The following is a 15,585-nucleotide window of genomic DNA, read 5'->3' on the forward strand; positions in this document are numbered from 1 at the left end:
TAGAGCACTTAGTCATAAATAGAACCACATGCAGGAGAGGCTCCTACCAGTTGATTTGCTGTACCTGATCAAGTGCTGCAGCTAAGCAGTTGGTTGGAGTGTTAGCTCTTAAGATGATCTACTGGTAAAGGAGCCTACCCAATCAATAGATTAGATGCTCCTACAGTCTCAAGAAAGACCTTAATTTTGGGGCAGCACTTTCTTCTTCTCCCTCCATCTCATTCTACCTCTCCAGACTTACCCCTTCCTGGGAAAGACAGCAATTGCTCGGGGTTCATCCAGATGGTTATTAATTAGAACTTTCCTGCAGCTGCCATCTAGCCTTGCAACTTCAATAGTGTTGCGGCCAGTGTCTGTCCAGTACAGATTCCTAGCCACCCAGTCCACAGCTAGACCATCTGTAGTCTTCAGTCCTTGGCCAATAACAGTTTCCATATTGCTGCCATTCAGGTCTGCTCGCCTGGAAGACAGTAGATACCAAAGAGAATAAGATTCTGCCTAGTACTGAAATATCTCATTGTAGGACAGATCTCACAACGCAAAGACCAGTCAGTAAAAGTAGTTTAGTTTTATGTAGTTAATTAGATAAAGGAACTCATGGGTTCCTACCTGATGACATCTAAGAGGACATCTGTGTAGTAAATCTTGCCATCTACACTGTCATAGTCCAGAGAGATAACATTGTTCAGCTCTGGGACAGGGACGTGAACATCAGTGTGATCGGTAGTGTCCAGTGAGATACGCCGGATGGATCCACGGCTAGAGAAGAGCAGGTAGGTTTCAGGAGAAGGATCACAGGTCCTCTCATCACTCTTTAACTGGATACCAGTAGGGCAGGCACAAGAGAAGCCTTCAGGGTTTGGTAGGCAGAGGTGGGAGCATCCACCATTCTTCATGCCACACTTGTTAGCACCTTAGGAAAAATGAATGTAATATCTTAGATCAGACTTTTTGTAGTCAATATTACTTCAGTACTTTCCTACACAGTCATGGAGAGATAATTATCAAGCAATTAGACTAAAACATTCACAGATCTTGACCAAGTCTATCTTCCCAATGTACCTCAGCTACTTCTTCAGGGTCATGGGAAAAGTTAGAGGGACTTCAGAAAGGGAAGTATGTCAACGTCTCTGAATACCAGAATCCTCCTGACTGCCCAAAAAGGTGATCAACAAGGTAGTTGGCAGAAGGTCTTGATTTTACATTATCATTTGCTAACTCAATAGCAGCAACAATGCATTACCAAACTTACTCCTTATAGACCCAGTCGATCACTGCACTCTGCAGGTGAGGGCCTCCTGCAAATACCATCTTATCAGGAGGTTCGTTCTGCACAATATAGGAAACGGACCTTTAGTGTGGCGGCACCTACCCTGTGGAATTCCCTCCCCTTGAATATTAGGCAGGCCATCTCTGCTATCTTTTCGGCACCTTTTGAAGACTTTCCTCTTTCAACAAGCCTTTTAAGTTGAGACCTATCCCAGTCTGTGTCTGTGTTAGAATTGCTTGTTAATATGTTCTTTTTGTTTTTAACCCTTTTTAAAAAGATGTTTTAAAGCTTTTTAAAACAATGTTTTTAACATTGTTTTGTTTTAATGTATTTTAAGGTCTTTTTATGATGTTTTAAAGTGTTTTTAGCATTTCTGTTTGCTGCCCTGGGCTCCTGCTGGAAGGAAGGGCAGGATATAAATCAAATAATAAATAAACAAACTGTGGGAAAATCTTAGTTCTACAGGGAAAAACAGTAAGATGAGCTTCTGGCAACTAAACAGACGTACAGAACAGGAACTTGAGAAGATTGTTCGGATAACAATGATAAGACAGGACAGCTGATTAAAATTAAATGGAAGGCTTGCAAGTGATTTGTATGTAGTTTGGGGGGTTTTAACACTTGGGTAACCAGGATTAGGCCAGTTTTTCTAATCTGGTGCCTTTCATTTGTTGCTGGACTCCAACCTTCATCAGCCCCAGTCAAGGATAAAGGGAGCTGTAACACAACAACAGATGAAGGACAAAAGTTGAGAAAGGTTGGATTAGGGAATGGTGCAAGACCTGCAGAAAAGATACACAGGCCAAGTAAGTATGCTGACATTAAAAAAATCACAAGTCTTGAAGAGGAATTTTAATGAATTAAAGGACTCCAATTAACAGTATCTGTCAGGCATCCCAGCAATATCACCTTCCCCTCATCTTAAAATAGCTTCTTTAGTGCCAGCTTCTGTAACTAAGTTTGGCTTGATAGAAATCTGGAAATTTACCAAGAGGGCGTTCCCTGTCAATAGCCTGGATGTCCATTAGACCAGGCAGATTTGCCCTGACCAAGATGACATTAGCACCAGTATTCTTATCAGCCCTGTGAATGCTACGTGTTTGCCAATCGGTCCAGTAGATGTAGGAATCCAGTAGAGTGAGGCCATAAGGGTGCTGTACTGGAGAAAGCAAGGTGCGGCGGTTTGCACCATTCAGGTCTGCAGCCTCAATGCGCTGAAAGACAGGGGGGTAATGTTTATTACCTTTTTAAGAGACAGAAAAATGTCCAAAAAGATGAAAACAAGAGCCCCACATCACTATGATTCAAAGCTACTTTATCAAAAATCTCATGTTTTACTCACACCCACATACACATCACTTGGCTATCTCTTCAGTCGATGACTTTAGCTATGATTCATCAAGTGAAAACATATGAACAGCATCCATTAAAACATAACATTTGAGATACTGTCAGGCAACAAGAAAGCCTTGAGTTTGGTACCTGAATCATTGGCCTGGTTTGCATGTTAGAATAACCCATAGTTAGTTAAACTATGGCTTATCACAAATGAGCAGCCTGTTAGTGCACACTGCTCAAAAGTCCTTGCTTCACTCTCCACCCACTCCTGGCTGTACCTGGAGCAACAAACCACACTCTTGGTGTGTCATGTTGTCTGAACCCAGGCTCATGGTCTCCAAACAAGCCACAAGCCACAAACTTTATTCTTGACTTTCTGCTCATGGTTTGTTTGGGGAAAACAAACCATGATGCTGGGTTCAGATGACACAACAAACCAAGGCTTATGATTTGTTGCTCATTGCACAGCCAGGAGCAGAGGAGGACCACACCAGGAACTTCTGAGCAGCATGTACTAGCATGCTGTTTGCACGAAACCATAATTAAACAATGAATATTAACTATTGTTTAAAGTGATGTGTGAACACAGGCACTGAGTGATGAACATGCACTTATGAATTCACTCCTAGCCCCTAAGGACTCTTATCACTTCTATGCCATCCCTTTCTTCAGACATAAAGTTCCAAAGTCTATCCAAAGGACCACTCAGCACTTATTATATCAATTCTAACCTCAGTATGTGCATCAGCCCAGAGCAGCTGTGATCCGGCCCTATCCACAGCTAGTCCATTTGGCCATCCCAGGTTGTTACTGATAAGCACCATGCGTTTGGAGCCATCCATTCCAGCTCGTTCCAGCTTGGCATTCTCACCCCAATCTGTCCAATACATAAAACTGAAAGGGGGGGGACCAGTAAGCTACTAATTGCAAAGTCAAGATATTAATTGTTCCCAAGTCTTCCCATCCTCCGCCTTTCCCTTGACCAAGACATACCACTGCCAGCACTCACCCCATCTCATGATACAGGGCAATTGCTCTTGGGCTGTCCAGGTTTTCCCACACTAAAACTTTCCTCATTGCCCCATCCAGGTTACCCACTTCAATCCTATTGGTTCCTGTGTCAGTCCAATATACTTTACGACCAATAGCATCCACTGCTAAACCATCTGTGGTCTGCAACCCTAGTAAAAAAGCATAGTTGTAAAAATATCATTGTATCTTGCTGCTCACACTCAAGTGTAGGATCTTTCCTCCTTAAAAGTATCTACAAGACACCCCAGGCATTTTTCACCAAAAACTCAGTGATACTATTAAGACAATTAAGACAGTATTCATACCATCCAACAGAATCTGTCTCTGAAAGCAGCCTAGAGAGGTGGTTATTCCAGTAAAAGATATATTACCTGTAGTAATGATATCTTCATACTGGGTGCCATCCAGGGCAGCCCTGCTGATCTTCCTCAGTGTGCTATCTGACCAATAGACCTTTCCTGATGAGGAAATAGGAGAAAAACAGCAATATCTACTTAAATAAAACTCCCTTGGTAGATCACAGATAGCTAAACTTTACTTTGGAGGCAAGTACTGCAATTCGTCTTTGGGATTTGGTTAGAAACCAGCATCACAAGAAAGAGAGCTATTCACTCATTAATTCACTTCCTATATTTCCCCCATTGATGAAGCCAACAAAGCTACAAATACATTGATCCAACATGGAAGATACTGAATTCTGCCATCCAAAGTGAGAATTCTTCCTCCTCCTATCGAGAAGCCCTTGTGGTACAGAAAATCTTTAAAATGTGCATCCAGTGACTTCTGAAACTTGGGGGGGGGGACTCAAAAGGAAGTGGCCTCAACAGAAAAAGCTTCTCTTGTTAAGTAGTGGAAACAGCTACATTTCTGTGTGACTTGCTTCTAATAAAATAAATTTAAAAACCCAATAGCAATGCTATCTATAACTGCAGCACATGGGATTTACTGAGGAAATACACCATTGGCAGACGCTATGAAATATATACAGTCCAAAAATGAGCACATTGTAAGTGATATGCTCTTTATCAGGACAGAAGCAACATAATCATATTGTCATTACATGAAAGGTTATATATTACTACATTTATTATCAAGATTTGTTTTGGGAAATTTCTAGGGTTTGTTTTTTTTAAACTAAAGACAAATTCTCAGCTCACTTCTTACAATCCTTAGATCAGAGATAGGGAACCCATGGCCCAGACAATGTGGCCAATGGTCAGGTATGATGGGAGTTGCAGTCCAAAAACCTCTGGAAGGCCACAAGTTCCTTACCCTTAAAAGAATTTTCTGAAAATCAGAATCAACAACAGTATTTCACAAGCGTAGGGAAAAGTCAGTGACAGTGAAGCTCCCCTAGTTGCCCAAAAGGAATCATCGCAAATGTTTAAGAGAACTTAGGGAGGAAAGGGGAAATTTCTTTCAGGATATTCTCGGGGGGGGGGGGAATCAACCAGTAGTGTTAATTCCCTGGCAAGTCAGCAGTAGCTCTGAACTGATCAGTGTTTAAAAACTGTTAAATTGCACAACATTTCAGACCTTCTTGAGGGTCTACTCCAATGGCAATGGTGTTTTTCATGGTAACATTGACTGAAACAACTACGTCAGCAAAATACGGGATGTCAAGTGAAACCAGCCGTATATCCGATCTTCTAGCAAAAATTAGGAAGTTAGTCATTCCTGCAGAATTGAAGACAAGATGATATTAGGGACATGCAACATAGTTGAGTCAGCAGTTTCAGGAGCACCATTTCATAAATGCTATCTCTGAGCTAACCAAGAAGCAACAAGAACTTCAAAGGGATAAAGATGATCTTGTCAAAGATGATCTTTTCCAATATTGTTTTTAAACCTTCCTTGGGTTTTTTTACTGCTTTTTAAATCTAATTTTAATAAGGTTTTTTGTATGTTTGTAGATCACCCTGAGGCTCATGTGAAAGGCAATTCATAAATTATTATTAATCATAATAACAATTTTCAAAACACTCCAGAAGGATGTGACTGAGTGATCTGTTACAGACCACATACGTTATATGACCCAGGAGACATGGGATGAAAGAGCACAAGCAAGCGATACAGCCCTAAGGTTCTAAAATCCAGGTTGTGCATCTTCCATGCGTCTTGTTCCACAAAAATAGAATCTGTTATTTTGAACACACATTACTTCTCATCCTCAAGAAATATATGGGTCAAAATCTGACAAAGGCAAAAAACAAAAATCCAAGAGGAGGATTTTGAATGGGCAGGACTTCCAGTTGTCAGAGGACAGCGCCTAACAGCCTTATGAATGAATGAAACCTTATTTTTACCCCGCCCTTTTTCCAAACTGGAACTCAGGGCGGCTTACAAATAAAACCACATGTAGTTAAAAGCATACAAAAACATACAATTAAAATACAATTAAACTATACGCAACCTTAAAACCATGAAACAGGCACTTAAAATACTAAAATGCAGATCTCTATCTATGTCTACTTCTCCTTGGTCTGTCATTCTTTTCCTTGCCATAAATTCTAAATGTTCAGACAGAATTATGCCAAATAAACACATACTAAATATGCAAAAATATTCTGATCACAGAATTTGGGAATAGGGTCAAGTTTGATTTGATTTTGAGCCTGACTGAAATGGGATGTTATTCACACAGGTTACCAGAAGTATGTCTGGCATGTCCCATGCCTATAATTGGAATGTCCTGTAGGGCTGGGGTTGTCATCATGGCACCCTCAAGATGTTGTTGGACTCCAACTCCCATCAGCCCCAGCCAGCATGGCCAACGATCAGGAATAATGAGAGCTGGAGACCAACAAAATCTGGAGGGCACCACATACAGAGGGCACCCCTGCTGTAGGGCTTTGTACACAGAGGCCTATTGGGAGCAGAATATGGGGCTTAGAGACCCAAGGGCCATACAGAACATGAAGAGGCCTACCTGGTAAGCAAGTCTTGCCATCTGACTGTAGGTTGATACCAGTGGGACAAGTACAGCTGTAACCTTTAGGGAGAGGAGCCAGGAGGCAAAGATGACTGCATCCACCATTATTAACTGTACATGCTGTATGTACTGAAAGAGAAAAATAAGGACAAAACAATGCATCACAAGGCCAGACTCAGAAGCCCAATACAGAATGTCAAGAACAAAATCATGCTTCAATATACTCCAAGCTTGCATATCAACATTAAGTGGGCAAAAGAGCACTTTCTATGAAAATAGTAACTAAGGATTCATTCACATATGCTTTGAGTTATATTTCTGTTGGGATGCAGGGTGCTTAATAGGATAGAGCATGAGGACAAAACTCTCTAGCTCTCTAGCTGTAGGGTGATGCCCTCCCATTGTGATGCAGTGATCTTCTATACCTGCAGGCCTGTGCCGATGAAAGACGTGGATGTCCATGAGGTTTTCCAGATTGTCTTGCAGAGTTTCACGATTCTGTCCTGTCCTTTTGTCAGCACTCTGGATGCTCTTCGCCTGCCAATCAGTCCAGTAGATCCGAGCTCCATAAAGTGTAAGCCCAAAAGGGTGAGGCAGATTACTTCCAATCAACACCTGTCAGCCCCAAAAACAAAAATCCAGAAGGCATTATGAGTCTCACGTCCGAGCTCATCATCAACCAACCACCAAAACAAAGATGCTTTAAAAGGTAACAGCACACAACTGGCCTTGCAACAGTGACAAAAGAGGACTATTCAATGTGTAGAGCAGGGATAGGGAACCTTTATCAGCCCAAGGGATGTATTTCCTTCTCGGCAACCTTCCAGGGGGCACAAGTCAGTGGTTGGCAAGGGTAGAGGCAAAATTTTACCTTTGTACAGGCTAGTTTCTAAACACACCCCTCTCTATCCTCCATCCAGGCAAGCAAGAGGCATGATCAGAATTCAAGGACACATTCCAGCCAGGCCAAAACACTTGGGATGTGATGCAGGAGCAGGGAGGGGTGTGGCCTGGGAAGAGTTCTGAGGGCTCAACAGAGAGGCCTGGAGAACCGCATTCAGCCCCCAGGTCTGTGATTCTCCACCACTGGCATACAGGCTCCAAGTAGTTCCAGCAATGTAGCCAACCCTCTTCTCATACTTTTTGCTGTATACATTCTTCACTCAGAAGTAAATTCATTTGTCTCTTCAGACAGACATTCGTTTGAAACATCTTTTGTCAATAACAAGACAGTCCCAACCCTCATGTGAACAATCGAATCAGCTGAGATCTGGAGACCAGAAGCAAGCTACATTGAACCAAGTGGCAAACACTTTACATTTTATTCCCCAATAACTTTGTGTCACCTTTCCCAGAAGCTTTCAATTCACTTTGGGTTTCTTACCTTCCTATCGCTGCCGTCCAAGCCAGCATACTCAATTGTCTTCATGCCAGCATCTGCCCAGTACAGACGCTGGAACTCGTAGTCAATGGCTAGTCCGTTGGGCCATGTCAGGTTGGAAGAGATTATCACCAAGCGATTAGAGGCATCCATGCCTGCACGTTCAATCTTCGGACTACCTCCCCAGTCAGTCCAGTACATGAATCTGCACACAACCCCAGAAAACTGTACATGACTGCTGTTCCTTATTATCTCAGCATCTTTGTTGCCAATGAGCTCCACAAGCTAACTGGTCAGGTGCTTTCAACTTCTGTCATTGCTACTACACTGGACCAGAATCTGTACATCCTAGTCTAAGACTCCAGGCAAAGAAAGAGGTAAAAAGGCTGCCAAGAGACCTCATTAACAGGCGTCTTATTGTACAGGGCATTCTCTTCTCAACAAATATGAGACAATAGAGTTTCATATATTCCATTCCAATATCTAGAGAAGAAGCAGCACTTCAGATCTTTCATGTGTCCTCAGACCATTCCATAGGACTTCAGATAAGTAGAACAACATAGTCCCTTTTCAGTATGTTCTGTAGTTAAACGTGCACCTAGGTTTTTGTTAGAGAATTCAGAACTCAACATGAGATCAGAGACAGAATATCAGGAACAAAGGAAGCTGCCTTATACTGAGTCAGACAATTGGTCTACAACAACAGGCAGTGACTCTCTCAAGTTTCAGGCAGGAGTCTTTCTCAACCCTACCTGGAGATGCCAGGGACTGAACTTGGGACCTTTTACATTCAAAGCAGATGCTCTACCACTGAGCAATGGCCCTTCCCAGACAGTGAAGATCTATGTTAAAAAGCTGGAACAGTTTTCTTCGTGTGGGAACTCAGTGGACTAAGATATGTCTATATTTGTGGTCAGAAAGGAAATTTTTAACTCTAGCTCAGTCAGACTAGTTGAAGACCAATGTGATTCATGTGAGTTTTGTTCAGGTTTTGTTTGACTTTTCTCTGTTGCATGATGCCGCCAATTTGATTGAACAAACTATATTTGTCTTATTGAAATTACACCTTGTCTATAGGCACCTTTGATATGGTACACTTTGGCCCCTCCTACTCTCTGTTGCACATAATGTTCAGTTATATGAGCTAGTCAGGTGAGGATGTTTGGCATGGGGGATCCTTACACAGGGTGGCTGGACTATGGCAGTCTGATCCCTTTCAATCATGCCATTTTATGAAGACCATCCATATCAAATCCTCATTTTCCAATCTTTCAGGAATTGCAATGAGGACCTCTCAGGGATGGGCACTGGCATGAAGAATTAAAATCCAATGGCACACAGGAATTACTGCTATGTAGCCTCCTAAGAAAATAGCTTCTCACCCTCCAACAGGGTCCACCACAATATCTCTGGGTCTGTCTAGATTCTCCCATATCAGTACAGTCCGCATAGTCCCATCCGAGTTGGACACTTCTATCCGGTCAGTTCCTGCAAACATCAGAGAAAGAAGACAGAAAGATCATAAGCCTCCAGGACTATAGGAGATACCATAAAAAAGAATCATCTATATAGAAGGTTAGTCTCCACTCTCATCACTCTAGCAGGAACTATGGGCAAGCTAACTTGCTCAGCAACCCCGTGAAGTATCTTTTAGAACCCCATTCTACATCTCTGCAAAAAACTCTTCATCAACTAGGCTGCATTTTGAAGCAAGCTTACATGGAAGTAACTTCCAGTGTCATCATTGAAACAAAAGACCACATACTATCAGCATAATTAAATGCAGAACAGTTCTTGGACTGGACCACTTCATACTGCAGGTGAGGGATTGTATGTGTTGAACACACTACCATTTTTTGATTGGTAACGAGAGAGGTGGAGAGACCTATGTACGTATAAACAGCATGTCATGGAGATGTATAAGTTTAATGGTAGCCAAGCATGCTACGTTCTCCATATACAGAGATATTTTTCCCCTATGGGAAAGCATTCAGACATGCAATCCGCAACCTACAACCTGAAACAGTATGGTAGAGGAAAAGCTTGATTCTGCTAATTATATAAGCAAACCCATACAGGATTAAGACATGAGTTAAGCATTTACTTTTGTTTGAAATGTCAGGCAAGGGCACTTGAGCATCCACTGAGAATGGCCTAGGAAAATTTCCTATTTCAGAAATTTACTTTCTCAGATTATTAAGCAGGAGTTAATATTCCCTGAATTTCTAGAAAATCAACAACTACATTTTGATATTATAAACCATGGAACAAACTTAGCCTCCTTCCATGCTCCCCATCCTCCTATATGGCCATAAGAAGTTTGGACGCTTTTGCTTCAGTTTTTGATTAACCACAGCTAGCTGTGTCATCCAAACCCTACAAGCTGATAAATCTTCACTATGGCTAGTTTGAAACAAGCCAACTTCATGCCATGGTTTATAAAATTGGTTTGTTTCAGCAAACCATAGTTAAGATTAACCACAGTTTAGGTTCAGATGTGACACTAAACTAATGGAAATTGGAAGCAAAAGATTCCAATCTCATTCTTGCAGCCATGCTAGAGACACAAGTGGGGAGCTTCCAAACCCAGGGGGAGGCCAGGCTCATTTCTATCATGATAAACCACAGATTTATTGTGCTGTCTGAAGACTATTTATTGTGTCTACTAACACTGCACGTCCATAGGGGAATGTAATTTTATGAAAACCAATTTGTCTGTAGGGGAATTTTATTTATATATTTATATTTCTTAATATGCATCTTAGGGATGGCCCAGTTACAATTTGGAAGGCAGTCTTCCACAGTCTAGGCATTTTAAGTGCAACAGTTGATGGAACTCTTGTAGTGAATACGGTGCTTCAGTACCTGCATCTGTCCAGTACAACTTGTTGGTGACCCAATCAACAGCCAGACCAGCTGGGCTTTGCAAGCTGCTATCTGCCACAACCTAGAAAGAAACAAAAGCAAGAAGGAGTCTTCAGGGGAGTGGTAAGACTTGCTTAAGACTCACTGCCTGATCCCTCTCAACAGCACAAATCTGTACTAGCAACATTTAACTATAAATGGATATTCATAGTTAATTGAATATCTACATAAAAGAGATGGATGCAGAACAAACTAAGACCTGGCATGCCTTTATCTGGCAGCTCTGATGATTGTGGAGACACATGGATTGTCAGAGAATGGTGAGGCACCAGACAGTGTCATTTTAGAAATTTAAGGGTTTTTAAAATAAATAAATAAATGCCTTTAGAATTTTGTATTGCTAGTTTTATTGTAAATTGGCATGTGTATGCCATCTTGAATGCCTGAAGGCAGATACACAATCAAACACTGAAATGACAGTGTGTGAGCTATATTATAAATGAGTGAAATGAAGATTGTTAGAATGCAATCTATTAGAATATTAGAAGATTATTACAGTGTACCCTTCTCAAATAACTGGGACAAATTAAATTAAGTCCTGGGTGTTTACAATTAGCCAAAGTGGATATAAGCAAATATCATGCCGCCCTGGGCTCCTGCTGAGAGGAAGGGCAAGTTATAAATCAAATAATAAATCAATAAATCAATAATATGCCCACAAACCAGCAACAAACAAAAGATGCTTGATCTCACTAGTGCACATCTATTTCAAAGCATATTACCTCCTGTCCTGTTCCATCCCATTTTGCCCGACTAATGGAATCAGTGCCAACATCTGTCCAGTAGACATAGTCATCCTTTGCATCCCAGTCCAGTGCCACAGCACTGCGTACATCAGCCAAGGGGATGACATCATCAGACAGGTCTTCTGTGTCGAAGCTGATACGACGGATGTCCATCCTTCGGGCAAAAAGCAGGAACTTGTCAAGACCTGATCAAAGGTCGAAAGGTCTTCTTTTAATTTCTCTAAGTTCAACAACATGGTAACAGTCACAGAAAATTATCTTGTTACATCTAAACTCTGCTACATCCTCACCCCTTATATGGAATTATATAAGGCCAAACAATGTGTAGCTAGCAAGTAGGCAGGACACAGAAGGGACGTGGGCATGTATTGCAGGAAAATGGGATGGGAGTAGAGGAGAGATGTTATTAGGAAACATGTCCCCCAGCGGAGCAAGTATGGCACAAACTAGTCTGGCAGTCCTTCTAAAATCAGAAGGAGAAGCATTCTGTTACCAGTTCCCCATCTAAATCAGGGATCGGAACAGAAGGGCCCTGCTGAGGCAGCCCGGGGGCGGTGTCCATCAAGCCTGGTATTCTGTGTCCCACAGTGACCAATGAGATGCTTCTGGAAAGCCCACAGCATGGCATGAAAGCAAAAGCTGCCCCTCCTTATTTGCCCCTAGCAACTGATATTCAGAAGTATACTGCTTTTGAACCTGGAGGTTCCATGCAACTATCATGGCCAGTAGGTGTTCATAAACGTATGCCCTGCAAATTATTTTTTTATAAGATTATAAAATAAGATCCCAGGGCAGGTGATAGCAATAGAATATGCAGTTATAAAAACAGGTAAGACTTTTAAAATAGTAAACACGTAAAACCATTCCCACTGGAAGAGGACAGTATTAATTTAGCCAAATTTATCTAAGCCCCATTTAAAAACCAACTAAGCAAATGGCTTGCGATAGTAAATTTTATAAGTTAACTTTCAAAATTGATTCCATTGGATGACCCTGAAATCTACTATCATGACAGGAGGGGGGGAAATCTCTATCCACATTCCCCACACTGTATGAACCCTTATCGTGTTCTTTATCCAGTAGTCGTCTTTGTTGTTTTGTAACCCATTTTTCAATTTAACAAAAAATCGTAAAGCCCAAGCTAAAGAACTGCAAATACATTAGCCTTTTTTCCTTAGAGTGCTCAAAGTACTCCCATCCCTTTATCATTTTATAAGTTCTTTTCTACATCTTTTCATGTTATATAACATTTTTAGATGCAACCAGAACAAAACCAAACACAACATTCTAAAGGCAGCTCTGCCATCAATTTACATAAACACTTTACTATACTAGCCATTTTATTTACATAAACATTTTACAACATGCGCCATATCAATCCTTTTCCCAATAATCCCTAATATGGAATTTGTCTTCCCACCTTTCTTTTTGCTGCAATACTCCTTCTCCCACTCTCTGCCTTATTTATACACACACACACCAATGTGCAAAAACTCTTCTTTACTGCACTTACTCTGAGCACAGGTGTGGCTGCTGGTCTTTCGAAAGCCTGTGGGGCAGGCACAGGTGTATGACTTGTTGTTTGGTAGGCACAGGTGAGTGCAGTCCCCATTGTTAGTTCCACAATGATTTCTCCCTGCTCAAATAGCCGAAAACAACCACATATAAGTAAACTAGTAAACAAAGGCATTAGTTGGTGCATGAGAAAGATACAGGGCTTCAAAAAGGTCTGGTTTGATAGACCTGGTTTAATCTGTGTGTGAATGCGCATGTATATGTATGTGTGCATGTGCCCACAGACAGTCATTCTCACCCTTGCTCTCTCAGAATCCAATCATAAAAACTCCTGCTACTGAGCCTTTCAAAAACTTGTTTTTTTGTTCTGCTTTAAAAGGAGATAACTGTTTTTTCAGAATTTCAAATGATTTTTTAAATATAATGACAAAACTCTCTGGCTAGCTCATATATTGGAAGCTTTGTATTTCATTGTCTTAGAATACTGGCATTTTTCATTATGAGCAACCAGTGTGTCAGTTCTTGTGAGCCCCACCATTTGCCCAGCATTGCTGGATGCTGATGTCAGGCCTAGACAAAATGCCAGACTTCAGAGTAAGCATACTTAAGTTTGCACTTAACATGGACATTTGGTTTGATCCAGCAAGGCAATTCAAGTTCTCTGTGAAGTGTCACACCTGAATTGCATCATAAGCCAGAAGACTGGAACAAATGTCCATGTTCGCTTTATCCATTATTAGTTTCAACATGGCAAGTGCCAACCCCTGACAGTGGATGAGGACCATATCCCACTACCTTTTGAATCTTTAAGGCTAACTAGTGTGAACAAGATCACTGATGTTGCTCTGCCCTAATATTCAGAATCAATATTCATGATTTATCTCCTTAGAATTAAAAGAGATATGGCATCAAAATAAATGTGAAAAGAAGCTGGGAAATAAAAAAGGGAGGGTTTGAAGGGTCCCAAAGTATGCCTCATTTATTTTGATGGAGTGGATTAAACGAAAGCTGACACACTCAGAATTCAAACAGGTCATATATTCTAGAAATGTTTCTTAATGACAGGGTATTTCTCTATATAAAAATGTACGCCCTTACACCGTCATGACATAACGCGGTGTGACAGCGGGGACGGAGTGCAGTGGCAAAGACAGCTAGGTGAGCAGGTGAGCTATCCAACAGTAGTGGAAGCTGCTCAGGCTGCAGAGGGGGCTTCGCAAGTGGTGGAGGGGGAGGCAAAGGCAGTGGTGGGTGAGAGTACTGTGACTTGGGCAGGTAGGAGGCCAGCGGTGGCCAGCCAAGGCAAATAGGGTGGGGTGGGGAGTATCAACACGTGGGGGTGGCAGTGGCAAGTGGCAGTGTGACTATGAGGAGTGTGTGTGAGAGAGAGAGACAGAGAGAGAGACACACACACAAAGAGAGTCCCTCTGTGTGTGTGTGTCTGTGTTTGAGGGTGCCTGGTGCATATTGGGCGGCTTTTGGAGACCCATGGGGGGGGGAGAGAAGTCTATGGCAACCTGACAGGGACAAGGGGGGCCTTTGGCTATGGTAGGAGGGGTAGGTGAGCAAAGCATGCAGGGGCGGCAGCCCCTAGTGAATAACATATTTTTTCAGCTTGTGACTTAGCATCTACATATTTTAATGCCATGGCAGCACAAATATATTATAGTGTTTGGAAAGTGGGCAGTAGTCATATCCCTTTTCCCTCTACAGTTACCTGCTGGTTGACGTTGAGGGTGCAGTGTGTGAATATCCATGGGGAAATGAAGCTTGTTGCGGATGATCTCCTGATTCTTGCCAGTAAATTTGTTGGCACTGTTTATACTCTTAGTATGCCAATCTGTCCAGTACAGGCTGTCTTCAAATACTGTGATGGCAAAAGGATGTGGAAGGCCTGCAGCAAGAGTGCAGTATAGGCATATGGATTATTCCAAGTCAAAATCATTCTTTCTAAACAGTGCTTCTATCTCTAACCCAGAAGTGTCTCCAACTAAAAAAGTAAGCAAGGCCAAATCTAGCATATGTATCAAGAGCTATACTTCACTGAGAGAACACGTATGATGCCCACTCCAAAGAGAAACTGAAAGACGACCAAGGAGAATGCTGATTTAATAAGTTATAGATAGCTTGAATAAGCAAGCATGAAGAACTGTGAACAAATGCATACCATGCATTCCTTTTCAAGACAACTCAAGGACTCAACCCTCACTTTGTCTAGTTCAAGATCTGGGCAATAGCTTACTGCTAACTCTACCTAGTACAGATAAACATGCAAGACATAGGTAGAGCATGCACTGGATCTGTAGTCTTCTCATTGCCTTTCTTAGTGCAACCTGTACAGTGGCCAACAGTCCCAGTTTTGTTATTTATTTATTATTGTATGTGAGCCTCTTTTAGCCCACTCTTCACTAAAATTAATCAGAGTGGGTTACAATACAGAAAATGC

The 15,585-nt window shown here is 41.7% G+C and overlaps 1 protein-coding gene across 7 annotated transcripts in view; it reads right to left on the reverse strand.

Moving 5' to 3' along the window:
* The window catches only part of LRP4 (LDL receptor related protein 4), a 157,321-nt gene that overhangs the window by 17,351 nt on the left and 124,385 nt on the right, over positions 1-15,585 (reverse strand). For 6 of the 7 annotated variants that reach the window (XM_061610921.1, XM_061610916.1, XM_061610918.1 and 3 more), the window contains 15 exons: positions 14,857-15,033; positions 13,138-13,263; positions 11,601-11,809; positions 10,819-10,900; positions 9,336-9,441; positions 7,957-8,158; positions 6,998-7,187; positions 6,570-6,701; positions 5,177-5,317; positions 4,012-4,098; positions 3,618-3,789; positions 3,340-3,502; positions 2,259-2,484; positions 610-913; positions 242-460 (listed from right to left, as the gene is read on the reverse strand). In XM_061610921.1, coding sequence (XP_061466905.1) covers positions 242-460; positions 610-913; positions 2,259-2,484; positions 3,340-3,502; positions 3,618-3,789; positions 4,012-4,098; positions 5,177-5,317; positions 6,570-6,701; positions 6,998-7,187; positions 7,957-8,158; positions 9,336-9,441; positions 10,819-10,900; positions 11,601-11,809; positions 13,138-13,263; positions 14,857-15,033 — 2,536 coding nt within the window. The remainder of the gene's footprint in view (positions 1-241; positions 461-609; positions 914-2,258; positions 2,485-3,339; positions 3,503-3,617; positions 3,790-4,011; positions 4,099-5,176; positions 5,318-6,569; positions 6,702-6,997; positions 7,188-7,956; positions 8,159-9,335; positions 9,442-10,818; positions 10,901-11,600; positions 11,810-13,137; positions 13,264-14,856; positions 15,034-15,585) is intronic. The other variant, XM_061610917.1, reaches the window with a different exon arrangement.

The sequence above is a fragment of the Rhineura floridana genome, chromosome 2 (assembly GCF_030035675.1).
Source record: "Rhineura floridana isolate rRhiFlo1 chromosome 2, rRhiFlo1.hap2, whole genome shotgun sequence".
Lineage (NCBI taxonomy): Eukaryota > Metazoa > Chordata > Lepidosauria > Squamata > Rhineuridae > Rhineura > Rhineura floridana.